Genomic DNA, 25,894 nt, shown 5'->3' on the forward strand with positions numbered 1-25,894 from the left:
ATTTCCGCCCCCCTCCTGGACCCACCCCAATAACTAGGTAGCTAGCTACAGAGGAGTATTGAGTAGGGCAGGATGCAGACCTGGCTTTGGCTTTCTTGGTAGATAGGGCACAGTTGCTAGCAAGCATGCTGCCTTGTTATGCAAGTTCCTGATTTGTTGCAAACAGAGACCCGTGTCCCAGTTCTCCACATGTGCAGGTGGAAGGGAAATGAGTTCCCTTCATGCTAACGTACTTAAAACTTCTGAATGATTGGGTCTTTGGTTTTCTTTGCTCTCTCACAGGGTCCTCTTTGGAGGACTTGTTTTGTGTAACCGTTTATTCAAGTTGTGTTCTAGGAGGAAAATAGAGACACCTAGAGTCTGAAAAGTTTATCTTTCCCCTTTTCAGGGTATGGAGGTGAACAGCACAGCAGCTGCAGGGACCCTGTACGATAGCACAGGTGGAGACATTCTGAATGCCAACTACAGCCTTGCTCCATCCACCCCAATCAACCAGAATGTCAGCCTGCATCAGGCGTCACTGGGCAGCTGTACACAAGACTTTGCTTCCTTGTTCAGCTCTGAGATGGAGAGCCTCTCAGTAGCTGGCAGCTCAGCTTTGTTGCAGCTGGTTCCTGACAACTCCACTGGCTTCAACACCACATTTGGCTCTACCAACCTGAGTGGGATCTTCTTCCCTCCCCAGTTAAATGGCACTGTAAACGAAACATCTGGGCCTGAGCTACCAGATCCTCTTGGGGGACTCCTTGATGAAGCCATGCTAGATGAGATTAGCTTGATGGACTTGGCCACTGAAGAAGGCTTCAACCCAGTGCAGGCTTCCCGCCTGGAGGAAGAATTTGATTCAGACTCGGGGCTCTCCTTGGACTCAAGCCACAGCCCTGCTTCTCTCAGCAGCTCAGAAGCATCGTCATCATCATCATCTTCAGCTTCCTCCTCCTTTTCTGAGGAAGGTGCTGTGGGCTACAACTCGGACTCTGAAAATGTGGATGTTGAAGATGCAGAAGGGGCAGTTGGGTACCAGCCAGAGTACAGCAAGTTTTGTCGTATGAGCTACCAGAACCCTTCTCAGCTGCAATATCTGCCTTATCTGGAGCATGTAGGTCACAATCATACCTACAACATGGCCCCCAGGACCTTAGACACTGACGAGCCCCAGCCAGCCACCATGGGGAAGAAGAGTGCCAAGGATAAACAGGCAGACTTCTTGGATAAGCAGATGAGCCGAGATGAGCACCGGGCCCGAGCCATGAAGATCCCTTTCCCCAATGAGAAGATCATCAACTTGCCTGTAGAAGAATTCAATGAACTCCTGTCCAAGTACCAACTGAGTGAGGCCCAGCTGAGCTTAATCCGGGACATCCGGAGACGGGGCAAGAACAAGATGGCTGCCCAGAACTGTCGTAAGAGAAAGCTGGACACTATCCTCAACTTGGAACGGGATGTAGAGGATTTGCAGAGAGACAAGTCAAAGCTGCTCAGGGAGAAGGTGGAGTTTCTCAGGTCCATTCGCCAGATGAAGCAAAAGGTGCAGAACCTCTATCAGGAGGTATTTGGCCGCCTGCGTGATGAGAATGGCCAGCCCTACTCCCCGAATCAGTATGCCCTACAGTACGCCAGTAATGGTAGTGTTATCCTAATACCACGCTCCTTGGCTGACCAGCAGGGCAGACGTCAAGAGAGGAAACAGAAAGACAGGAGGAAGTGAGAGGTGATGAATGTTGGCAGGAGAGTGCAAAACTTGCAGAAACTGCATCCTGGAGAAAGGGCTGAGCCCTGAAGAATTTGAAGGAACTTTCACGCCTTCTTATCCAATATATCTTCTCAAACCATGATAGCTGCCAGTCAGTGTATAGGAACAGACTGCTGGGCGGGGGCCTACAAGTCTTGAGAGGCAGAATGGCAAAGCATGTAGGGAAAGACCTGTGCCCCCAGCAGCCTGGAACCCATTATTGAACGTTGAGGGAGGGGGGACAAGCTGGCATAATGTGTGTGGGGAGGGGGGTGAGTCTTGGCAGAGGATAGAAAATCTGAATTGTTAAAGCTGGATATTTTTTTTAAGGAAAAAAAGGTTAAGTGAACAGACTGAGCAGGCTTAAAGTCCCCCCCGCCTTCAAACTTCGATATTTCAGATAGCTGGTTTTGTTTTTTTCGAACCAGTTTTGGCCTCAGTTGTGCGCGTTTGACAACATGACTGAATCCCATGACATAGCCGCCATCCCTTGCTACATCTGTATGTATATGCAAGTGCAGGTGGAACACATTAAGTTGTGTTTGTTTAGGGGAGAAGGGTGATTTTTCTTAACCCTTTTCAGCTCGGGGGAATGGAGAGATCTCCACGCAAGGAGTTACCGAGTACAGCCTTTTGGGCGGACTTTTAATCTGCCATAAAGGTTGGAATGGTGAGAGTGGAAAGGGTTAATAGAATTACTATGGTGATGCATCTTTCCATCGCCCCTCTCTTCCATTCAAAACTCACTAAGCATGTCACTGCCCACAGTGAGGAGCCAGTGTTATACTGGGCTACCATCAAGGTACATTACAAGATGGCGCATGGTAACTGCATGCTACAATGCTGACATTTCTCACTGATTTGGCTTGAAGAGATTCATTTTGTGGACAAAAGGGGGTGTGAGGGCCAGGTGTGAAGGCTGCACTTTCATTTGGCGGAGGCTGCAAGGTGGAGGGGTCTGGTGTGTGATCACCACTTGGTCTACAGCACAATGGGTTTTACCCCCATAAAGTGGGCATGTTGTGTAGAGCAAATAGCCATCTATGGCAAGCCCCTTTCTTAATGGGCACTTTGGTTTTAATTTATTTCTGTAGGACTTGTGTGCGCCTGTGTTTCCCCATTCCCATAGGGCTGTAAAATGGATTTGTGGTATGCAGGAAGGAAAGAAGGGAGATGTTTTCCCCCAGATGATCAAAGCTGCTGAAAGGTATTTCTGCCATTAAGACTCGGGTGTGTTAAACTGTGATTCCACAGCTGGTTTCTTTTCTGTCCTTGGGTGGTGTCATTCCAACTTCCCCCTTTCCCCCTCCTTAAAAAAAAATAAGGCAAAGGGTGAGGGTAGTGCCTTGAACACAGCTGGCCTCAAGCTCCGAGGCAATCCTCGAAGCTGTTTAATTTGCAGTATAGCACAGCTGGAAGTATTATTGACTTTACCAGCATCTGATGAGCTAAATGGCTTTGGTTTTCCCCAGTCAGTCCTGTGTATGTGATGGCGTGTGAGGACGTAGCACTGAAATGGGCATCCTCCAGAGAACTGTGGGGGTATGAAGCACTGTATGTAATAGAGGCAACTTCTGCAGCCATATGTTCTATATGATCTTGTTTTTCTCAAGGCCATGATTTCTTACAAGGAAAATATAAAAGGTGAGAGGGGAAGTAAACTATCGGTGAGTCTCTCCCACCTTCTCAGGCTTCTGTGATTTGACAGCATGAAACTTGAAGCACAAAATGTGTTGGAACTGTGGCTGGGTTGCTGGAGGATAGAGCCCTGATGTGTGCATGTGTTAATTTATTTTTTTCTGTAGAGGTTTTATTTTGAATGGTTTCTATGACCTGTTGGGGAGAGGAGCGAGAGCGTATGAGCACAGGACAAAAATAAAATGGCTTATTCACTATTTGAGGATTTGTTTGGTGTCTTTAATTTTCTGCACTTTTCTTGGTAGCCCTGTGTTGTGATAAAAGGTAGGCTCACCAAATTCAGCATTACAATGACCGAGGGAATGTGCCTTCTCTTGACTTTATGTACTGGCCATGCTCCCCCATAATATACTGCATCTCCCCTGCAATACTTCTCAGTTCAGCATATCACTTATTCCTGCAATATTTTCTAGTTGCAATTCGGTACTTTGTATTGTAGAGTATTTTCAAGGAAGGCCTGGACCAGATGAAGAAGAAAAAGAGCAGGACTATAAATCTAAAGTTTTATTGAGACAAAAAGACAGTTCAGTATGAAGTTAAAATCCAAACACTTGAGTTTTAGACAACATTTTCACAGAAACCTAACCATGCTTTGTTTTTTTTTTTAAAAAAAAGGTTTGTACACTTCTACGTACATACCACCCCCCCCACAAAGGATGAATGGGGGGTCAGTGGCTTGTGGGGTGTTTGAATGTCAGAGGTAAAATTGTCCTTTGGAAGAACAAAGTATCGTTAGCTTAAAAAGGAAATGGGTAGGACTAGAGCAAGGGAAGCAATCATAAATGCCCAAGTCTGAACAGAAGATAGTTGTTTACAGAATATTCTGAAACCTACTACTACATTGTGCTGTAGGGGGTAGATTTCACCCCTACTTTCCTTCCCCTTAATTAAAAGGATGCCTAAAATGCCACATACATACAAGAGCGAGGGGGGGGGGAGAAGAGAGGCTAAAAATCCTGTTTCTGGTTGGTTAGAAGTAAAAAGATGCAGAGGTACTAAAAAAAATTGTCACATGGTTTGGGGGCAGAGTGCCCTCACTATGACTAGAGGGCAAAATATGAAGAAGCTGCCTCCTTTCCAATTCCCGCAGTAATAATTCTGGAAGGTGACTGTATTCATGGTTGCAATCAAATTGTAACTTTTAACACTTAGACACATAAGCTCCAGCCTCGCAGGATTCATCAATTCCACTTGCAGCAGGAGGCATGTATTTTGTAAGAATTGCAATTCTGGATACAGATACCATGAACTGGCCCTCCCCAAATCAATCAGAATGCACCCTCCCTTCCCACCCCAACGATACACCGATAATAGCAAAAAGGAAGAAAGAAAAACTACACGCATGCTAATCTGTAAAAATGCAATTAACACTATTGGGGAGTAAGGCTGTAGATCACAGAGATGGTCTCTGAAGAACACACAGCCTCTGCCTGCTATCCCTTTTGGCAGCCTGTTCCAACTCTATTATTTTTAGTTATTTTTGCTTCAACCCCCCCCCCCAAAAGCAAAGAACAGCTGGGAACTCACCAATTCTCTCCTCTTTCCTCATGTATATATGATGAGAAAGGAAGAAAGGGGACAGCATGTTGTCACACCTAGTTGTCAGGGGCATAGAAATTGTCCGGTTTCTACAGAGAGCATCTTCCACAGCCGCCTCTTCACTTTCTCACTCATGTTCAAACCCACAGTTTGATGATTTAATACAAAAGTCGGCCAGAGGAAGGATGGGGACAGAAGGGGAGGCAGGTTAGTTCTTCTCATCCTTCTTGTCATCATCTTCTGATGGATAGGAGTGCCATGTCAGCCTTTCCTCATAGAACGAGATGACCACCTGCGGGCACTTGATATTTGCTTCCTTGGCAGGGACCAGATCAGCTTCGTCAGAGTTCTTCCTGTACAACCAAGAGGTGGGAAATTTGGGATTGATCCCAAATAGAAGGTATGAAGCTATCATTCTAGCATTAACATTTCTGCCAAATGTGTGTGCATATGGCTGAGTCTGGGGTCGTGTGATCTTAAAGCTCTGGATAATACTGTGAATTTAATGCATGGCTTTGCTATAGATGCATAAGCACACCGAAGATTATTGTCCAGAAGGATAATACAAATCTGAGGTACCTTAACACTTGCCAGTTCATAGAATCATTGGCCACAAATCCTCATGCCTATAATGCAAAATACGATTTATAAGCATACATCTACCTGCCTGATCCACACAATCCTTCCTCAAGGCATGGAAGGATTGTGGGAATGGGTTGCAAGAGCTCGTTATTTCCAGTTATGACCTCAGAATGCTTGCAAGTAAAAGACAGTTGAACCTTACACAACAGAGAAAGCAGATTCCAAGTTTCATATAAATCACTTGCAAGGAACTAGAAAGCAGCAGATCAAAATGCAAGAGGTCATCAAAGTGATGAGGCTGTAGATTAACAGCATTCTGCAGCTAAGATAATTAGCCCCCTCCTACACTTTTAAAAATGTTAGAGAACCAATGGTCTTACCACCTGATCTCATTACAGACACTCATACCATTAAGTAGCTGTGTTCCCAAAAATTCAACATCTGGATTCTAATCTCTGATGGAGGATACACAAGTGAGGAAAGACAAAGGAACAGGCTTACCATTTCATCAGGAACATGAGCTCTCCGCTGGAGTCTGTGGCACCAATAATCCGCTCTGGTTCAAACCCTCTTGCAAAGCCTCGAGGCTTCTCAGCCTGATGAAAGAATTGGAAAGGTTTCTGATTATTGCCTTTAAAGGGTGACAGAGAAAACAGACATTGAACTTTATTTGGTGTTATGCTGAGGCAAAACAACTGCCAGAAAATGCCTTTCCAGTGACCTACTTTGGGGGAGGGGGGATATCCAAGTCAAGAGTGACATGATGTAGATGCTTTGTCCATGCATAATGATACTATGAGATTTGAACTCGTTTTAAAGCTGTTTGAGCTACTGCAATTCCTAAGAATCCCATTAATTCTACATCTGTGAAAGTGTTAGATCTCCAGCAAGAATTCTTAGCATACTCACAAAAATATTATTCAAGCTTCTCTGGTATATGCTACCAGTTTAATCAGTTTCAAGCTCTTTATAATATGGCACTGCTCTACAGTGCATATTAAACAAGGAGGTTTTAAGACATAAAAGGTTTCTTATTTGACATTGCAGTTTTAAACAGCTCATTCCAAACAAAGTAAGACCACACCCATCACCTTCCAGAATCTTTCCCACTTTTAATCTACCATAAAATATTTGTGTGGCACTACTGAAGCAGCTGCCTTGCTTGCTAGAGCAAGAACTTAGCTGGCAGGGAGGGAGGGAGGGAGAAACAGACATCAGAGTATGCTAGTGAGGCAGAGAACCTGCTCTTGTTGCATTCTGGTTTCTTCCTCGGCTGAGGAGAGGTGTTGGGCTCAACCATTCCTGGAAATAATTTGCTGAGAATCTTCTTCCTATTACTATGAAGTATCTTCCAGAACAAAGCTCCGACATTGAAAGATTTCAGAGCTACATTTTGGTAAGCCCTAGCTTAATTATGTTATGTTTTCAAGGGAGGATGTGGAGAAAAGGGCTGGAGAGGAGCAGCTAAAAATGGGAGGGTGTGAAGCAAAGACAGGGAAAAACTTATAAAATCAAAGAAATCAGAAATGAAGAGAAAAGAGAAGAGGAAGAGTTGTGTGCTAACAGGAAAATGCAACAATATAAAAGGGATGGAAGTGCTAAGCATTAACCAATAAATAAAGGGAAGATGAACAAACAGACAAAGGGTAAATAACGCAAACAATGGGGAGTGGGGAAGAGAACTTTTGAGAACCTACACATATAAAATATTGAAATGGTCTGGCTGTTTTTACTTAACCACACAAAACTACTATCAGAAGTCTCTTTGATTGTTGTTAGCCGCCCTGAGCCTGGCTTCGGCTGGGGAGGGCGGGATATAAATAATTTTTATTATTATTATTATTATTGTCTTGAAATAAAAAGGAGGGATGATGTGGCTAGAAAGAGTTTAGAGGCAGAATGAAAAAAGGCTGTGTTCAACAGAATGCAAGGCAAGACACAGGGCAGACTGTACAAAGAGAAATACATGAGAAAACAGAAGCCCACCACCAGCCAAGTCACCAGATCCAACTTTTTAAATGCACCAGTGCTGTATGCAAGAACAACACAATCAAGACCATGACACTTTGCTTCCAGCATACTAACACAGCAAATGGAGTCTTCCCACTGTAGCAGGTGCAGCCCCAAAATTGAAAGAACACATAGCCACATTCTCTGATGGAGAGGTAACTGGGCTGGAGGCAGAGATTCTGCTGAGAAACACCACTAGTGGTACCACAGACTAATGAATGTCAACCATATTCCCAAAGACACTTGCAGCTGAGGCACTACACTACACAGTTATGTAGCTCACTTTAAGAAGGCAATAAAGGTCACTGCTGTTAGCTAGTGTTTTACCCTTTCAGAAACATCAATCAGTCCTTTTTCATTTGTCTTTAACTGTAAAGCATAAAGCAACCCTCATTGGGCCACAGATGGAGAGAATCTGCCTTACCTCCTCTTTCTTTTTCTTTGGTCTGCTTTCCTCCCCCCTATCCTCTGAATCAGATTCTGCCTTGCGCTTGCTTCCCTCTGACTTGTCACTCTCATGTGCAGTTTTCTGGGATTGCAGGAACTCCGCAATGAGGTCAGGGCAGTCGAGGTTCTCCTCTGGCTCCCATGTGTTATCTTCGCTGAAACCATAGAACTATTATCAGCTGGACAGGACTGCAAAATACCATATTTTGTAACTAGAGTTTATTTTGCAAAATAGCCCCTTTAAGAAATTTATCTCCCTCGTTATGGGACCTGTAAATTCTTGGCAAAAAATCTATAAAAATGACTTTTCTAGGAATGGGGAAGACTTAGAATCTACAGATTTTTGCAATGATAGACAATTTCTGCCAGAATCCTGACATGGTGGGTTGAGATTCCTGAAAAGTTTTCTGGAAATGCAAAGAAGACACCCTAAAATTGTAAACTTGAGAATGTGACTTAGTGTGACTTAAAGCTGATGGACTGCTGTAAGGCAGAATAGGGAGTGATAAGGGCAGAGTAAAGCTACCAGATTTTCAGCTGTTATTCTTGACTGGGTTCTGACTTAATGAGATGGACCCCAGATTTGCATTATTTAGGAGAAGGAAAAAGTGTAAGTGCAGACCTGGAAGCCTTCTGCAGAAATTGCAACTTCTCTACAAGCACATCAGATTTTCAGCTTCAACACTAAACAGGCAGATAAATACTTTTAGGCATGGTTGCTTTCTCCTACACATAACTAGCAGTCTTAGATACTTTCCCCCTCAAGCACCCCTTACAGCAGAACTGAGGACTGCTTATTTGCCCAGAAGCACACAATCAGTTTGAGGCTCACCTGTACTCTGAACACATACAAGCATCCACACACGTGAAAACATTCATTTGCTCACAAACTGCAGCCAAACTGGGCCTCAAACAGAATTTTCAAGGTAGAAAGTACTTTTGGGAAGGAAAAAAACCACACCTGTTTCTCAAACATGTTTTCCCTCCTGCAGGAACAGAATTAAGCCCCACACATATCTGGAAGAATTCCAGAAGAAGATTTCAAGACCATGAATTAACCAGAAATGGGATGGGGAAACTGGGCTGGTTTTTAAGATGCAGGTATTCAGCAGCCCTGGCCCATCACCCTAGCCTAGAGCAAGATAAAAAAGGCCTAAAGCAAGCTTCTTAACAGCTCCTGGGTGACAAGGCAAGCAAGGCTTTGAAAACCAAAAGAGATGTTCCCCTCTCTCAACACCAGTGCGCAAAGAGATTAACCACAAGTATATGTGGACCAAGAGGCTACTGATTTTATGGGCTACTAACCTTTAAAGATTAGTTTGCAAAGCTGAAATAAAGGGAAAGCAGCCTTACTCTGAGAAGCCTTTCCACTTGAGCAGGTACTCCACTTTCCCTTTCACCACCCGCCGGTCAAGGACCTTCTCCACCACATACTCCTCCTCCTCTTCTTCTAGGACCTCCTCCACTTTCTTCTTGTTCTGCTTTTTTCCCATTGTGCTCGCCAGCTTTGCAGTTTTAAGGAGGCTGTTAAGAGATAATGCAGATACATAGCTTTAGAAACTGCAATTGTCAACACCAGAGATCCATGACACTTAGAATTTTTGTCTGTCTTGTCATATTATTTTTTAATATGAAAACATTTTAATCTAAAAATACACAGGGAAATGTAGTGTAGGAAAAATGTTCCAGAAGCTGCAGTGACACAAATAAAAGAGATACAATATGTAGTCACAAAAGCACAGTGAAACGCTGAAGCCCATCAATATCAATGGGACCCACATAAACCCAAACCTTGCTGTACAACATCTAGCCACATATATTGATTATTAAAAAGTAGGTGCAGCACCTCATGGTGAACACTTTCTTATGACAGCTAATCAGGTTCTGCCTTTTTCTGCAACAGGACATACATGGCTCCTTTTCTGGAATTTATGTTAAGACTTTCCCCTTGCCTCAACATGCAATTGCATAAAAACTAATGCTTTCCCCAACTCTAGGTACTTTAAAATATGGCATACGAATCACAACTGTGCTCAACATGTTCCATCTGCCAAACCTACGATTTGTTTGTTGCCCAAGCAACTTATGACAGTGTTAACCTATACTGGACACTTGGACCAACTGTAGGAAGCTCCGTAAAACTAACATTTTTCTTCCAAAAGGAGCAGGCTCTGCAGGAGACAGAATCACGGTGTCTCTGCAGAACTTTGAAGTTCTTCAGGCCAGGCCTTTCTGCTTGCAGCAGGAAAAATTCCCACCATATCCTCCCTCCACCCCTTTCAGAAACAACAGGACTATGTTTGTGACTATACCGCAAGCACGGCAGTGCTGGGGAGAGAAGGCATCCATGAGTGGTGGAGGCACCACAAGGGTACCCAGCAAGCATAGAAGATTAAACAGCTTGCTTTTTCTGGAAATGAAAAGTTACAGTCTACTGGAAAAAGAAAGCTATGCTGGGCTCCTGCAGGCAAAGCATCTCTCAGCAGGAGGATGCACTTGTCTCAGTCGGGGTCTGATAAAACATAGGCAAAAGGGGCCGTCAAGCACAGCTAGGTTTTAGAGGAAATGGGTCTCGTTTGCAGTGAAGGATGGCTGGCTTGGGAAAGAGACCCACAAACAGCAGCTGAATGGGGAGGAAGGAAGATTTTTAGAGAACACAATTTCACAAAGCTTAAACTAGTCCTGTCTCCTTCACAAATGCTGGGATCTTGGCACACTCATGAAGTCACCGTTTCCAAAATTCTTTTATGGAAGAAAACCATATTATAACTAGTTTAAAACCAGTTTACATTGTGTAGACATTTTCCTCCTTCCAACCAGGAGGGGAATAACATGCGATCTGCACAGCTTGGTGTTAGTCCTATACAGTGCCAAAGCTCAGAATTTTTGGAAGTGTATCTCAGGAACAGTAAAGTAGTTGGGAAGAAACATCATTTTTTTACTCTGAGGTATGGAGGGGAGTAGCTGGGCATCTTCAAGTACAAGGAATTTTATTCTTAACCAGCATGACCTGGAAGCACTGGGACTTCATATTCCTCATGGGCTTCAATACAATTATCAAGCGTTTCAGTGAGATCTCTATGGGCTTCACACAATGTTTCAAAGGTGCCTGTGGTCTATAAAACAGACTCCATCTTGTATACCCCATGACTAAGAAATTGAAAGTGAGCTATATAGATTTCATCAGGCCCCATTTCAATTACTTTGACCTGCATTGTTATCCACACTGATGCCTACATACACGCACAAAGTTTGAGGGTTGTTTTTTTTTTGGGGGGGGGGAATATTTGGGAACTATTTTTAAGGTAAATTGCAAAAAACTCAGGTTGCCATACGTCCGGATTTTCCCAGACATTTAATGCTGTGTTTCTTGGCTTCCCACTGTCTGGCAACCCTACCCTACCCAACCCAATACAACACAATTCAGATTCCAGAACCTTTAACTTTGGTTCCTTTATTATGAGGAGAAAAGGGTTTCAACTGACCTTAAATTTTCGTTCAGTTCAGTCCTCAGAATTCCCACAACCTTTGATCAGAAGTGGTGTAGCTCCTTTTACAGGCCCCTTGAGCCAAACTCAAAGGGATTGTCTTGAGAGGCAAAGGAGTGTCTCCAGCAAAGTCAAACCGCTGCATTGGCGGCACAAGCCTAGACAGTGTGTATGGAGATCCTGGGCTGCCCAGATGACAAGACCCCACCCCATGGCCTCGCTGGTGTGGTCCCAAATGAAAGCAGAGCAATACATTTGGCACCAGGTTGGCTGCAGAAGTTGCCGAAAGGAGACATACAAGATGCCATTCAACTGTCTTAGGGACTCCACTCTGAATTTGTGTAGGGATTACTCCTTAGCCTTTTCTTCTCCCGAAGATGTCCCACAAGACACTGGAGGTGTAGGATCAGAGTCTTCCTAGATGGGCTAACTTCCCAGGTTGACAAACCTCCAAAGCATGAGACAGCAGCCACACCCCAGGAAATGGCTTTGACTGGCTGGTTAAACCAGGTGAGGGTCGCTGCGGCCGCTGTCTCATACTGAGAGCTTCTAGGAGCTGCAGTGGAGAGCTGAGTGCAGGTGGGGACCCAAAGCTGGACAAAGTACCCTAGGAGCACGACATGTCATTCACCATAGGTACTAAGGTAAAGGTAAAGGTACCCCTGCCCGTACGGGCCAGTCTTGCCAGACTCTAGGGTTGTGCGCTCATCTCACTCTATAGCCAGCGCTGTCCGGGTCATGTGGCCAGCGTGACAAGCTGCATCTGGCGAGCCAGCGCAGCACACGGAACGCCGTTTACCTTCCCGCTGGTAAGCGCTCCCTATTTATCTACTTGCACCCGGGGGTGCTTTCGAACTGCTAGGTTGGCAGGCGCTGGGACCGAATGACGGGAACGCACCCCGCCATGGGGATTCGAACCACCGACCATGCGATCGGCAAATCCTAGGTGCTGAGATTTTACCCACAGCGCCACCGCGTCCCTACCATAGGTACTACCCCTCCCCTAACACCCCAAACCAAAGCTACCTCTGCATGAATAGGCGTTATCGTCAGTGTGCTTTGTTAATCTTTCAGCTGGAGGGCTATTTTCCCTTCCAGGGACCTTATGCCAATGGTGGGAGAAGCCAGATGGAAAAGTTAGCAGAACTATTGATGCAAAGTTTGCCTTTACCTATACAGTACACTAGTTCCTACATATACTCCTCTGTCCTCCAGTCAGCCTTGCAAATACACTTGAGAAGGGTATGAATCAAGTAGCAAGTGAAAAATGCAACCTAGGAGACCTGAAGTTTATATGCTTTTGAAACTCATCTATGCATAGCCACACTGCTTCTACACTAATCACTTTTCTACCTTCAAAATGGCTTTTCCAGTATTTTCCATTAAAAACACCATTCTAGCATTGTAGCTATAAACATCCCAATGCATCCTCCTATGTGCTGTTCCCATGTTGTTTGATAGGGTAGTCCAATTAGTCTGACTAGGAAAACTGAAGATAAAGTAGTTACTAGCTATTTAATAGTAAAACACCCCAATGGATGAATGCATGACACCTGTGGTATCAAAGCTGTAAAATAAATGAACTATTGTGATGTATGATGAATGAAAAATAACTTCATTTAGTTTGTTCGGCACAAAGAAAAGGAGCCTTGCATAAGAGGATCAGACACTTAGTTTTAAGAGATCATGTTTACCTTAAGCAAGGAAAGTGGGGAAATTCTGATATATCTGGCTAGCAAAAATTATACTTTTCAATCAAGGAAAATGTCTAGAGCAGGGAGATCCAACACATGGCCCTTGAGGCCTTTTTGGGTGGCTCTCGGCAACATCTGACCCGCCCCCCGGCAGCCCATGAGCTGCCTTCCCAAAACCTAGGTGCTGGGCTTTGGGAAGGAGGCATGAAGGCTCTTGGACCCTGCCAGAGCCTCGCTTATCTGACTTTGGGAAGGCAGCATGATGGCTGGGGCAGGGGCATCAATTTTGGGCCTTGCTTCCCCACCCAGCCCAGGGTTCTATGTTGAAGTACTCTTGTGGCCCACTTGGTATGAAAAGTTGGACCACCCTCATCTACAGCCTTTAATCCTCCACTTAGTGGTTGTGATACAGTGTTTTATAAGGTTGTGATATTTTTATTTTAGGTTTATATTTTTATTGTTCACTGTAAGCCACTTTAGGAATATGAATTAGGAAAGAAAGAAAGAAGTACTTACTATCAGCAGTTGCAAAATAAGTAAGAACTGAGCAAGGCTTTATATACTGCTTGTCTCTTAATACCAGTTGCTGGCAAACAGCAACAGGAGAGGGCTATTGCGCTTATGTTGTGTTTCTTGGCTTCCCACATATATTGAGTTAAGCTACTTAACTGTGGGAAAAGGGAACTGGGCTAGGTAGGCTTTAGGCTGATCTCACAGGGCCCTTATTATTTTTATTACTATCCATGACAGCCTTTTAATAAAAGTCATTGGGTCTACATGCTTATGTCTTGAACATACGTCACGGTGGCATAGGGAATAAAGTGCTGGACATGGGATTAGGAAAATCTAAGTTCATTTCTACACAGTCATAAGTCTCACAATGTGATCTTAAGCTAGTTAGTACCTCTCAGTCTAACCTACCACAGGGAGGATAAAAATGGGGCAAACCCTGAGCTCCTTGGAAGAAACATGGGGCATAAATGTAATAAATAGATACATCTCTCTCATCAAATGCAACACTATTTGCCAATGTGAGCCATCATACAATACCATTGCTTAGATACATTCGAAATAGCACCCCATTATGAGGTCCTTTCACTCTAACAAACAGATCCACATTGACTAAAATTCACATATCATAAATTTCCTAGTTATTTCCCTGCAGTACACCCCAGTTCTTTTTATCTTTTAAATATTAAACCTGTTCACCCACACGACTTGGTTGACTTGGTTATCTATTAGTGCTCTTCGAATCAACAGTGATCATTTGGGCTGTTTTCCAAGTCAATTAACACCCTCACCACTACTCTTATCTTCTTCTATCCAATCACCACTACATACCAGACTGCCTAGCTGTATGGTCCCATTTTCCTTCCTCCAATACTGCACTATGATTATTGGTTTGGAGGTGCAAATTTATAAAAACTCTCACCTACCTACCTACCTACCTACCTAAAAATTTTAATTTCACCCTTCCTACTCACATTAGTCGTTACACAATCTGTATACAATCCATTTATGTTTTCCCCTCATTTTAGCCCAGCTACACTCCAATACAGACTCTGAAACACTTCTGTCTCCTTCACAGGAACAGCCTCAATCCCAGCACCCCCGTCAATGTTCTTGTTACACTAAAGGAGTGACCAACTCCACAAGCACTACCACCTTGGGCAGATGATCCCCTTCCTTGGAAAAAGTCGCTACAGCTTTACTTTCATAGTTAGTTTCTCGAAGAATTATTCCCCCCCCCCAAGATCCTATCCTTATTAACTGTCTAACAGAGGAAAAGTCCGCTTAACTAGCCATCTCGGCTCCACGTAAACCCATTCCTAGTATCCCTTTTCTGCATATTTCCTCCCACTTTCGGGGGCGGGGAAGGACGGACGGACCTATACCCACACTTCTTTCTGCAACCATCCACCCCCCTTAGTATTTTTTACATCCATTCTTCCACACATCACCCCCCTCGTCATCTTTGGAGCAGCTTCCTCGAACACCTATTAAAAATGCGCGGGCGCGCACACACAGGCTCCTCCACCGGCCCTTGCATTTGGACATCCCTGTTTATGATACCGCTACCGCTTCTTTTCGGAAACCGTTCTCCACCTTCCTGTACGCGTTCATTAACGCCCCCTCCCCCCCCCCGCCGGACCGTTATTTACTACCAACGCCGCCTCGATTTCCCGTTCCCACATGAAACCACGCTGCCCAGCAAATGCCGCACCTTAGGTACACGGGGGTTCATTTTGGGGGTCCCCCCTCCCATTGCACCCTCCATCTGCTCTGCCCGCTCCACGTCTCCCCCTTTTGAAATAGCACCCCCGCACATTATGCGCTTCCCTCCCCCCACAGGCACCCCACTTTTCGGACCCCACACCCACAGGCGCACTTAGGAAGAGCCATAGCCGTCTCCACTCCCAACTCACGTCTTTCGCCTCCCTCCTCAGAAAGCACTGGGCCTATTTCCTTTCTGCCCAGAAAAGACCCCCCCCCCCCGCGCGCATATTTTTAAATACTGTAGCTCTCTTCCCAAGAGGAGCCCCCGCTCCCCCAGGAATATTCCCCCCTCCCTCAGCTCCCCCCAATATGGCCGTCCAGCCCGCGCGCGCGATGTTGGCCCCCTGCGCGCGCCCCAACCCCGCGCTGCCCGTTTTACCTTCTTCAGCCCCGCCAACAGCGCACGAGGGGAAATGAAAACAAACGGGCGGGAGAGAGAGAGAAGGACGGCGCGAGCGGCGCACGGAGCGAGCCGGTCTCGTTTCAAAGCAGAACAGAGCGACGGTTGGACAAGGGGCCTCCCGCGTTCGCTCCACCTCCGCCAAACAAAAGAGCGCTGCAACCCCTTCGGCCCGCCGAGACGCACTGCGCATGCGCCTGCTTCTCCTCCTACGCCCCTCTTTCTAATTCCCTCCAAGACCTCCTCTCGCCCGCGGCATTTTGGGACCGGATGTTGTCTTTTTCCTTCCTCTACCCGTAGACGTAGGATATAGACTCGCGTACGTCGCTTACTTGCGAGTCTTTTCACGCAAGTAGCCATTGAGAGCACAGCACCGCCGCCGCCGCGATGGACAGCAAAGCAGCCTGCACAGACACAAACACAACACACACACGCCGCGAAAACAAAAGCTTCCTCTTTTCTTTTCTAATCATGTGGTTTTTTGAAAGAGGTTCCAAGCAGAATCCTATACGCGTCTTCTACTCAGAAGTTAGACCCACTGAGTTCAATGAGGCTTACTCTCAAGAAAGTGGTTACATATAATGATGGAAGACTGGGAAAGGATGTGGTAGAAAGGGGTCAAGTTTACTGCATGCACGGTATTAAAAGAAAACATTATGAAAATGATGTATAGGTGGTACTTAACCCCAGAAAAATTAGCAAAGATTTATCATACGAATGATAACTTATGCTGGAAGTGTAAAGAAGAAGAAGGTACTTTTTATCATATGTGGTGGACGGCCTAAGGTTAAGGACTTCTGGGAAAAGATTTATAATGAGTTGAAAAAAATGTTGAAAAATACATTTGTTAAGAAACCAGAAGCCTTTTTACTTGGAATAATAGGATTGGAATTGCCCAAAAAAGATGTTAGACTATTTTTGTATGCCACTACAGCGGCAAGACTGCTATTAGCCAAAAATTGGAAATCTCAAGAAATACCAACGATAGAAGAATGGCAGATGAAGATGTTGGAGTTTTGGAGCTGGCCGACCTGACTGGAAGAATCCGCGATCAGAAAGAAGAGGAGCATCAAGAAGATTGGAAGAAATTTAAAGATTATCTAGCTAAATATTGTAATATAAGATAATTAGAAGGTACTTGAAAGTATCAAATAGGCCTAGGATTAGAATAAGAATGTTGTATAGTAATATGTATTTAAGTCAATAAGAAAAGAGATGAAGATAGTAAATTGAAGGAGTAAATTGTAGTAGAAAGATGATTTTGTAGAACTGTTACAAGGTGATACAATGAAATTCAGTTAGGGGGGATTTGAGGAAGTCAGTTAATAATGGAATTTAAAATGAACTTCAGAAGGAATATGTGTTTTTATTTTTGTTTTCTTTTTCTTTGAGTATTGTAATGTTCTTTCTTTTGTATGTTTTATATGTTATATCTGTTAAAATCAATAAAAAAACTGAAGAAAAAAAAGAAAGTGGTTACAGAATTGCAGCTTTTAACAAGCGCAGCTTAGTTGCATGCAAGCCAATGAAACACAAAGCTTGTGTTACAACTGAGCGCAGGATTTGGCTTGCAAGGTAAGCCACCCCCATTCTGCAGTATGTGAAGCAGGTACAGTATTTCATTGACACAGGGCAGGTTTCTTTTAATGCCTGAAAAGTTTAAAGGACAGTTCTTCACGCGAAATATCAGAAAATCCCTAATTTTTGTTGCTGTGGCTGCTGCCTTTTTAGTGGACACACTGGTATTCAATCACAGCAGCACAAAAATCCTGGGTTTCTCCTTTGTTTCCAATGAATAGGCACGAAGAGGGGCATAGTAAAGGAACCCAGAAGTTTCGTTTCCGGACTTCCTACACTGTCCAAAGACTTTCCTTTTGCTACCTATCTGACTCAACATTAACTTTCAGTCTAACAACGCTATGCCCCTGAAGCACTTAGCACCCAAGAATGGGCGCTCGCGAACAGGAGGTTGCTGTGCCTCCTGGGAGTTGTAGTCTCATGGCAGACAATACCCAGGAACATACTGTAGTTCTTTTTGTTCTGAATTTGTGTGCTGAAGTGGATTACAATACTCAGTACTGTACATCCCAAATAATAGGAAGGAGCTATTTTTGACTCAACATGAATGTGAGCAGAAGAAAATTTGATTCCCACACCCAGGGGAGCTTTGCAGGATCAATTTCCTCCGGGGAAGACAGCACTAAAGACTTTCTCTGTTTACTGATTAAAATATACAGGTTGAACAGGTGGGAAGCAAGTAGGCACACAAGCTGTAAAAACAGCAGCTTCAGAATCAACAGCAGCCCCCAAGACAAAGCATCTTCTGATCTGGCTTTAAGCAGCACCCTGCTGGATCAAACCTGACCAAAGGCCTATAAAATCCAGTATCTTGTTTCTCAGCGCCACCAACCATTGTCTCCTGGATTTAGGTACTTTCCAGATGGACTTTTAGATTAAAAACAAACAAATTAACATGATAGGCCACTGACGGAAAAGCAACACCTGCTGTTAAACCATCAACTTGAAGGCTATATTAGGAGAACTTAGGATATATCTTCATTTGTACAGCAGAATAGGATGGTCCATAACGATATATTCTGACTTCCCCCCCACAATCCTTTTATGATTTTGAAATTTCAATTATTTTTCTCAAGAAGAGAGATTGAGTGGCTTACAATAAATGATGCAGCATAATGCATCAGGGACAGAATCTTAGCACATATAGTGATGAATAGAGGCTTGAAATTCTTAATGTTTTTGCATTTGGGGGAATTAAAACTTGTGTGACAAATGAAAATGTGCAATCTTAGTCTTTCAAAGAGCATTTGATGTGAAGTATTTAGGCCACATGGAAGCAGGGACGCGGACTTATAAAAAATATTGGGGGGGCCCGGGAAAGCTCATGAATAATAAATAAGCTCATGAATATGCAAATAAAGTGGCGCCGCCTCCTCGTGAGCGAATAGGGGAGAGCGTGCTGCGCCTATTAATCAGCTCCAAAGGAAATTGGGTGGAGCTTTTGCTCGGGAGGGAGGGCAGGAGGCATGCAGCCCGCCCCTCCCTGTGCATTTTGGGCTGGGGGAGGGGCGGCGATGGCGCTCTGCTGGAGGGGCGCCGGAGATTATTGGGGGGGCGGAGCCCCCCCAAACGAATTTTTGAGGGGGCTCGGGCCCCCTCAAGCCCCATGGAGTCGGCGCCTATGCATGGAAGTGACATCTGAAGCCACCTGTACGACTGACAGCGCAATCCTATCTATACAGGATAGCTCAGTCTTGTGGAGATCATTCCAAGGGCTGCAGCCTCAAAAGGAAATTTACATCTGTTTTCACCCCAAGAAACAAACTCAGAAAGGGACTGTGGAAATAGAAGTAGGTTAGAGTTACGGGGAGCAAGGGACATTTTTGCTCCTATCCTGAAGGCAGTCCCTATTGCAACCCCTTCTTTCGTCCTTCATGTGGATGATTGCTATTCATTCTTAGTGGGGAAAGTACAGTACTGAACTTGAGGACATGGCTTCAGTGAAGGCAACCTTTCTTCCATTCATGACACTGGATGACTCAGCTCTCAGTGACAGAAATGTAACGTGTTGAATCTACCATCATAGCAACAGGCACCTTCTTAATACAGAATAAATCTGAGGACATTATTTGGTTCAGTGAAATGTGTCCTTTCACTTGGAATGTGTTTAAAGTAGCTTAGTGGTAATCTAAACCTTCAGGGAGGAAATTGTCGTGTTTGGGACTTTGCCACTTCAGAATATACACGTGTGCTAGAGGGAATTGAAAAGTTTGAACGCTTCCCTAGGAAGTGTTAGAATCACAGGCAGAAGAATTCCAGCCTAGCCTTTCCCCTGCCTAATGGATCCAGTCTCTTCCCTAGCACACACAGTGTCTATTCATGTGTTGCATGAATTCTAATAGACTGACCATATGCATGTTTATTCAGAAGCAATTTGAACTATGTAAGCACAAAAGATTGCAGCATAACTTCACCACCTTAATTATAACAAAATAAAAAAATTCCTTCCAGTAGCACCTTAAAGACCAACTAAGTTAGTTCTTGGTATGAGCTTTCGTGTGCATGCACACTTCTTCAGATACCTGAAGAATTGGTATCTGAAGAAGTGTGCATGCACACGAAAGCTCATACCAAGAACTAACTTAGTTGGTCTTTAAGGTGCTACTGGAAGGAATTTTTTTATTTTGTTTTGACTATGGCAGACCAACACGGCTACCTATCTGTAACTGCACCTTAATTATGTTTAAGGCTGCATTCTCATACAGGGAGGAAGGCCCATTGAACCCAGTAACTTACTTCCGAGTAGACATACATAGGATTGTGTTGCAAAAGTCAGTTAAAAGGAAACTGAGGGCTGTATCTAATCCTACTCAGAGTAGACATGACTAACCCCAAGTCATTAATTTCAATGGGTCTACTCTAAATAGAACTTCTTCAAGACAACCCTCACTCCGACGATCCTATATAATTCAGCGGGATTTACTTTCGAGTAAGCATGTTTAAGATAGTGCTATGCAATAAGGTACCGATCAGAACATGCAGTTACATTTGTTTGAGATGAATTAATCCGGAGGAAACGTTTGCATTTATACAGGATGCAAATTGCAAACCACGGTCTTTAAGCAGAACGCACAGCCGAAATATCGTCCTTTCGGGCTATTAATTCTTGCTGCTGTTCGAAACTGCATTTCCCATCAGCCAGCACGGCTCACGCAGCCGAGAAAAAATGGTCACGTGGGAAAGAAAATCCCACCCCCCCTTTTAAAGCTGAAGCGCTCGGGCTCGGACATTCTTAAAGGGGCCGCGGCAACAACAGCAGCTTAGGCGGGTCGTTGCAAGAAAACAAAACAAGACAGTAAGCGGAAAGCGGGGTGCAGCTGGAGAGGAGGTGTGAAAGACGAGGAGGCACCAGAGCCGCGCCCTTTTAAAACATTTTATTTTAAAAAGAGATAGCGTGCAGTGTTCAATAAGCGAGGAGGGAGGGTGGGAAGTGAGACATGCGGGGGGGGGGGAATTAACGGAGAGGACTTCGGCACGATGAAGGAAGTACAGAGCAACGATTGCGGAAAGGAGGGGCGCGGGTGGCGGTCGTAGGTCGCCTAGGCTGGTGCTGGGATCGTGTGCATGGGCTGGGCGTGGAAACGGGGGTGCCTGTTAAGCACAGAAACAGGACTGCACGTTGGCGTGGCCAGGGGTGTCGGGAGGAGGACTGTGGCGTAAAGCAGCAGCGAAGAGTCGGGAGGACAAACATACGTCCCTTGGCCAGGCAGGGCGCTTTGCTGGCAGACGGTCCTGTTGCCCCCCGAGGGCGCGCGATGCATCTAGGCAGGTCGGGGCTGGTCAGGCGGAATCCCGTGTCTACTGCCTGCAGCTCCATTATGGGAGGAAGGTGGTATAAGCGGACTGAAGGAAATAGGCAGATCAAGCTGTAAGGATCTTGAGGGAAGCGGGGCTAGGAAACGCCTCTGTTTTAGATCATGGACAATAGCCGCCAGTCGGGATACTTGAATGCTTGAATTAAGCACCTGGTAAATTTCCGATGCAAACTTAAGAGGGCTGGAGATCTTGGGCCGTGCTCAGTTAAGATCTACTCAGCGGCTACCCGTTGAAACTTAAGTTACTTATGTCTATTACTTATTTCATAAAATTTATGAAATATTTTTTCATACCCCGGCTAGCCTCGAAGTGGCTTACAAAGAGGGGAAAAACAACTAATATAAAAATAGAAACAGCAGTAAACTAAATACCGCTCAAAGCACTCACAAACATAGCAGAACACAAGCACCTGCCTGATGCCACTAGGTAGAGAGTTCAAAAGTGTAGCATTGGTTCCCATGGGCCTACTCTGAGTAAGGTTAGCATTGGACACCACCCCCTGGAGTTATTTCCTGAGACACCTGTCCCTCCCGTTACTGTAATAGGCCTGTTGGCATTTCATAACTTCTGCATAGTTTCCCCTTGCCTGTCTGCAAACTAGCAAAGTGCTTGTGTTATACACACACACACACACACACACACACACACCCCGCTCCTAAGCATGGTGTGCAAACCAGATGCACTGAAACACACAGGAACATACAGTGGTACCTCGGGTTACATACGCTTCAGGATACGTACGCTTCAGGTTACACACTCCGCTAACCCAGAAATAGTGCTTCAGGTTAAGAACTTTGCTTCAGGATGAGAACAAAAATCGTGCTCCAGCGGCGTGGCAGCAGCAGGAGGCCCCATTAGCTAAAGTGGTGCTTCAGGTTAAGAATAGTTTCAGGTTAAGAACGGACCTCTGGAACAAATTAAGTACTTAACCCGAGGTACCACTGTACTAGACCTGCCCCCTCACCACTTCCCCTGTGCCCTTCCTCCTCCTGCCTGCTTGTGGTGTAGGGGCTGAGAAGGCCTATTATTGGAGGAAGCAGGAGGAAAGTGCTTCTTGGGTCAAGTCTGTGGGAGAAGTGGCATGGGGATGCAACATTTTCTCTCCAGAAAATCTTGATCCTGCTCATTTATTTTTAAAGCTAACACTACTAATGGTTAGAGATTCTGAGTAGCTACTACCTTGAGGCAACTGAAGTGAGGATTTTGACACCCAACAGAAAAGCAGGCAGGGTTTATGTCTCTACGTGGACTAATCAGCAGGCACCAGGCTTAATTAGGCTCTTCTTTTATCTTCTAGTAGCTGAGGCTTGCAGCATGGGATAACACTAATGCTTGGTACTTATGTAGTGCATCCAGGATGCAGAGCACCTGCAGCATTAAGGGGTTGCTATAAGGGTTACTGATGAAGCTGAGTCAGTGCTGTTAATCCCCATGTTATTGACTGCCTGTGGGAGGTCTGGTATTGCCTTGGTGGCACCTGCTTTCTCTAATGGTAACCAAATCACAAACTTGGAAAGGCACCTCAAAGGTCATCTAGTCAAACCCCCCACCCCCGATGCAGGAAACCCACTACCAGACATTCCTGATAGGAATAAATTGGGATTATGTATGACTTGTCTACCTGTTAAAGGTCAAAGATGTATGGGCCAGGAACAGAGGGAAGTGTTTGGGCTGTAGCCTATTTAAAAGCCATGATCCCTGACCTGGAATCATGCACATGCTAGAATTCTTGAGTGTTTCTGCAAGACTAGGAATGGAATCTGAGGCTAAGTCCTGGTAAAGGGAAGGGCTGCTGAGGCAGGTCCTGAATAATAATTTTAAAAGGTTATTTGCATACTGAGCTTCTGTTTCCAAGATACTGGAGTGAGCAAAAACACATATAAACAGATTTGAGGACTTGTATTGGCACTTAGACACCCTGGGCTTACTGTTCAAAAAGAGGAAGAAGTATATGCATGTGTATGCATTTTTTTTGAGCAGTAAAATGGAAGTGCATTGCCTAAGCTTGGTTCTCATCTCAGACTGTCCCATATAGTGCTGGGATAGTGTTATCAGAAGGTTCAGGGGTGGCTGCCATAGCCCCAAACACTGCTGTGTGCGTGCGTGCGTGTGGTTTCTCAACTGTTTACCCTTTCCTGCTGATGATATTCATAGGTGACATTGACACTTGAGGGCTTGTGCTTTCCTTCCCTTGGTCTTTCCATTTTTGGACTTTCTCTCTCTCCCTATTTTCTGCATACTTGCCGTGCCCCTACTGTGTTCTTCCCTCTATGTGGCCCTGCGTTCACTGCCATACAAGTTGGCACTTCACTGGGTAGTAGGCCCAAACCACCAACAGCCAGACACACTGACCCATTGCACCACAGGAGGGCAGGGAATAATAACTGTGGATCTCAAAAGGCAGAGTCTCCTGAGCAAGGATATATTTGATATAGGATAGACGAAAGCTTATTTGTGGGGTTTAAGGACATAAAAACCTTAGATGGTGTTGTTATAAGTTTTCTGATTGAGCTGGGTGTTTTGAACTTCCTAGCAAATAAGGAACCAACAACTAGTTAATCAACTGTGCAGCACCACATCAGCCTCCTGCTGATAATATCCTTCTTTAATGACATTTTCCTTACAGACAGAGGAAGCTTTCTGTTTATTTAAAGGTAGGGAAGGTGTCTGTCATTTTGAGCCCTAGGCATGGCAGTGACAGTGGCAAGTCAAAGGTGGGGGGGAAACATTCTGCATGTGCCCAGTCACAGTATTCCCCAGGTTCCAGGATTGAATATTTTTGAGTCATAGCTGAATTGAGACCTAAATCATACTCATATTTCCTGTGATCCTCAGAGCTCCTTTTGTTTCGATTTTGTAGGTTTTTTCAAATCCAGCCCAGTGAATACTTCTAGTTCCTCAACTTTGGTTGCAGATCCATTCCTAAATTCTGGAGGACTTGGAACCTGTTCAATGGAAAGGGGGTGAATGTGTTTGCCACCCTGAGGTAAAACAATTTTCAGATAGCCTCTTGCAGCAAAAAAATACAAATGAGTTTCCTAGTATGTACTTTAAAGACTTGAAACATTCTGTATACTTGACATTCATGTCCATCACAATATCCCTCCTAATGGCATTTTAAAGAGCAGATTGGGGAATCTTTGGAGATGGAAATGGAATCAATGCTGTCCAACTTGACAAGGCTGTTGTGAGAATCAGATAAGGGTTGTAGAGTGTTTTGCAAGTCAATGAAAGTGCTACAGAAACCATAGCAAGCCAGATTAGCCTAACTGATACTGGTGGTTTGCTTAAATTACCCATTCTTGTCCAATAGAAAGGGAGAAGCTAATGATTCCCCTTTAGCAAGTCTTCCCAGCTCCCCATCCTACATATAAATATAATGCAGTATTCCCCCTCTCGCTTGCCAAAGTTCTGCATTACTTTGGTTATTGAAAATTGTGTCTATGTAGGGCCAGTATTTAAGGTTGGTAATTTCAGGCATGTGCTGAGATCCATGCCTCAATAAAGGGTCACTACCAACCCCTCTGCTATCTCGGCCTTTTCACTGTAAGCAACTGAGCTGCAAAAGGAGTAGCAGGACTAGCCTCCTCTGCTCATCTTGCCATCTCCTTCTGGGAAGCTGTATGGATTGGGTCCAGAGGGAGAGAGCTAGCAAATGGGCAGTGGTCACAGCAATGAGGAGGAAGGGGGTTTGCTAAGGGCATATTGCCTGCCATTTCCCAAGATAGTACCTCCACAAAGTCTAATAGTGTTGGCATTTATCATGTTATCTTCCCACAAGGAAGGTGATTCCAGGTGATGAAACTGCTGTGTGAAAAACTAGCCATGGTTTTACCAGCAATGGTATGCTGAATACGGTTGTGCTTGGGAGTAGTAAAGTGTTTCCAATACTTTGATTGTTACTCTCTCAAAAACCCTGTAAAATACGTCACTGGGCAGAACCTCCTGTATGTGCTTAATGGATTTAGGAATAAGGTACTTAAAAACAGTATTTTGACATACAATAACCTGGCTAGGGGACAACACTGAGATAGTGACTTATTTAAGGGCACCCAGTGAGTCAGTGATTCAAGTGGGACTTGATCCTCAGAATCCCAGGACAACCTTCCCATTGCGCTTGGATAATATCTGCTGGCTCTTAGTTCTCTGGCTTGTGGCAGAGGTCAGAATGTCCTTCCTCTTCTGTACTTCTGCAGTATAGCAACAAGGACTGGAAGCATTGTTCTATTTTAAAAAAATATGAAAGGTTCAGGAAGCTGACTTCTGCACCAAATACTCCATTTCCTTCCCAGTGAGTGTTATAGCAGGCTCTGATATTTGTTTAATAATTTGGTTGATGGAGTGCAAATACTATAGCAGTCAAGGAACAACCTGGGGTGAGGTTTAAAGTGCTGACTTGCACTCAGTGTTTATTGGATATCCTTTTCTCTCCCTGCACAGATGCGTCCCTCTGGGATGTGGATGTAGGATGTTAGAACATCAAGTAGAAGAGGTAAGACCTTGGTCATTAACACATGTGATTACGTGACACATCTCTTGTATGCATGTTAAACAAAACAAAAAACAAAAACTTGTCATTATCCAGGAAGGAGAAATTCTGGGAAGCCTTGAGTTTGACCTGGCCATGTCCTAA

General features: G+C 44.6%; 3 protein-coding genes across 9 annotated transcripts in view; 2 read left to right on the top strand and 1 right to left on the bottom strand.

The window, feature by feature from the left end:
* NFE2L1 (NFE2 like bZIP transcription factor 1) overlaps positions 1-3,627 on the top strand; it is a 32,677-nt gene extending 29,050 nt beyond the window's left edge. For all 6 annotated transcript variants that reach the window (XM_081837829.1, XM_081837826.1, XM_081837827.1 and 3 more), the window contains one exon: positions 389-3,627. In XM_081837829.1, the coding sequence (XP_081693955.1) occupies positions 389-1,708 (1,320 nt within the window). In that variant the 3' untranslated portion in view covers positions 1,709-3,627. The remainder of the gene's footprint in view (positions 1-388) is intronic.
* A 292-nt stretch (positions 3,628-3,919) lies between these two features.
* On the bottom strand, positions 3,920-16,061 carry CBX1 (chromobox 1). Its single transcript, XM_081838303.1, has 5 exons — positions 15,847-16,061; positions 9,362-9,532; positions 7,986-8,163; positions 6,053-6,147; positions 3,920-5,322 (listed from the first exon to the last, which is right to left on the bottom strand). The coding sequence occupies exons 2-5, from the start codon at positions 9,499-9,501 to the stop codon at positions 5,178-5,180; spliced, it is 558 nt and encodes a 185-aa protein (XP_081694429.1). The 5' UTR covers positions 9,502-9,532; positions 15,847-16,061; the 3' UTR covers positions 3,920-5,177.
* A 4,659-nt stretch (positions 16,062-20,720) lies between these two features.
* SNX11 (sorting nexin 11) overlaps positions 20,721-25,894 on the top strand; it is a 15,362-nt gene continuing 10,188 nt past the window's right edge. The window contains exons 1-2 of one of the 2 annotated variants that reach the window (XM_081838280.1): positions 20,721-20,773; positions 25,702-25,753. In XM_081838280.1, coding sequence (XP_081694406.1) covers positions 25,730-25,753 — 24 coding nt within the window. In that variant the 5' untranslated portion in view covers positions 20,721-20,773; positions 25,702-25,729. Of the gene's footprint in view, positions 20,774-24,123; positions 24,248-25,701; positions 25,754-25,894 lie in introns of those variants that run through there. The other variant, XM_081838279.1, reaches the window with a different exon arrangement.

This window comes from Podarcis erhardii, assembly GCF_964252035.2.
Source record: "Podarcis erhardii genome assembly, chromosome: 13".
Classification (NCBI taxonomy): domain Eukaryota; kingdom Metazoa; phylum Chordata; class Lepidosauria; order Squamata; family Lacertidae; genus Podarcis; species Podarcis erhardii.

Coding starts and splice junctions, on each gene's coding strand:
- CBX1 (XM_081838303.1), bottom strand. CDS start 9,501: ATGGGAAAAAAGCAGAACAAGAAGAAAGTGGAGGAGGTCCTAGAAGAA. Junction 8,164..9,361: donor AAGTGGAAAGGCTTCTCAGA/GTAAGGCTGCTT, acceptor CTATGGTTTCAG/CGAAGATAACACATGGGAGC. Junction 6,148..7,985: donor CAAAGAAAAAGAAAGAGGAG/GTAAGGCAGATT, acceptor TTCTTTCATCAG/GCTGAGAAGCCTCGAGGCTT.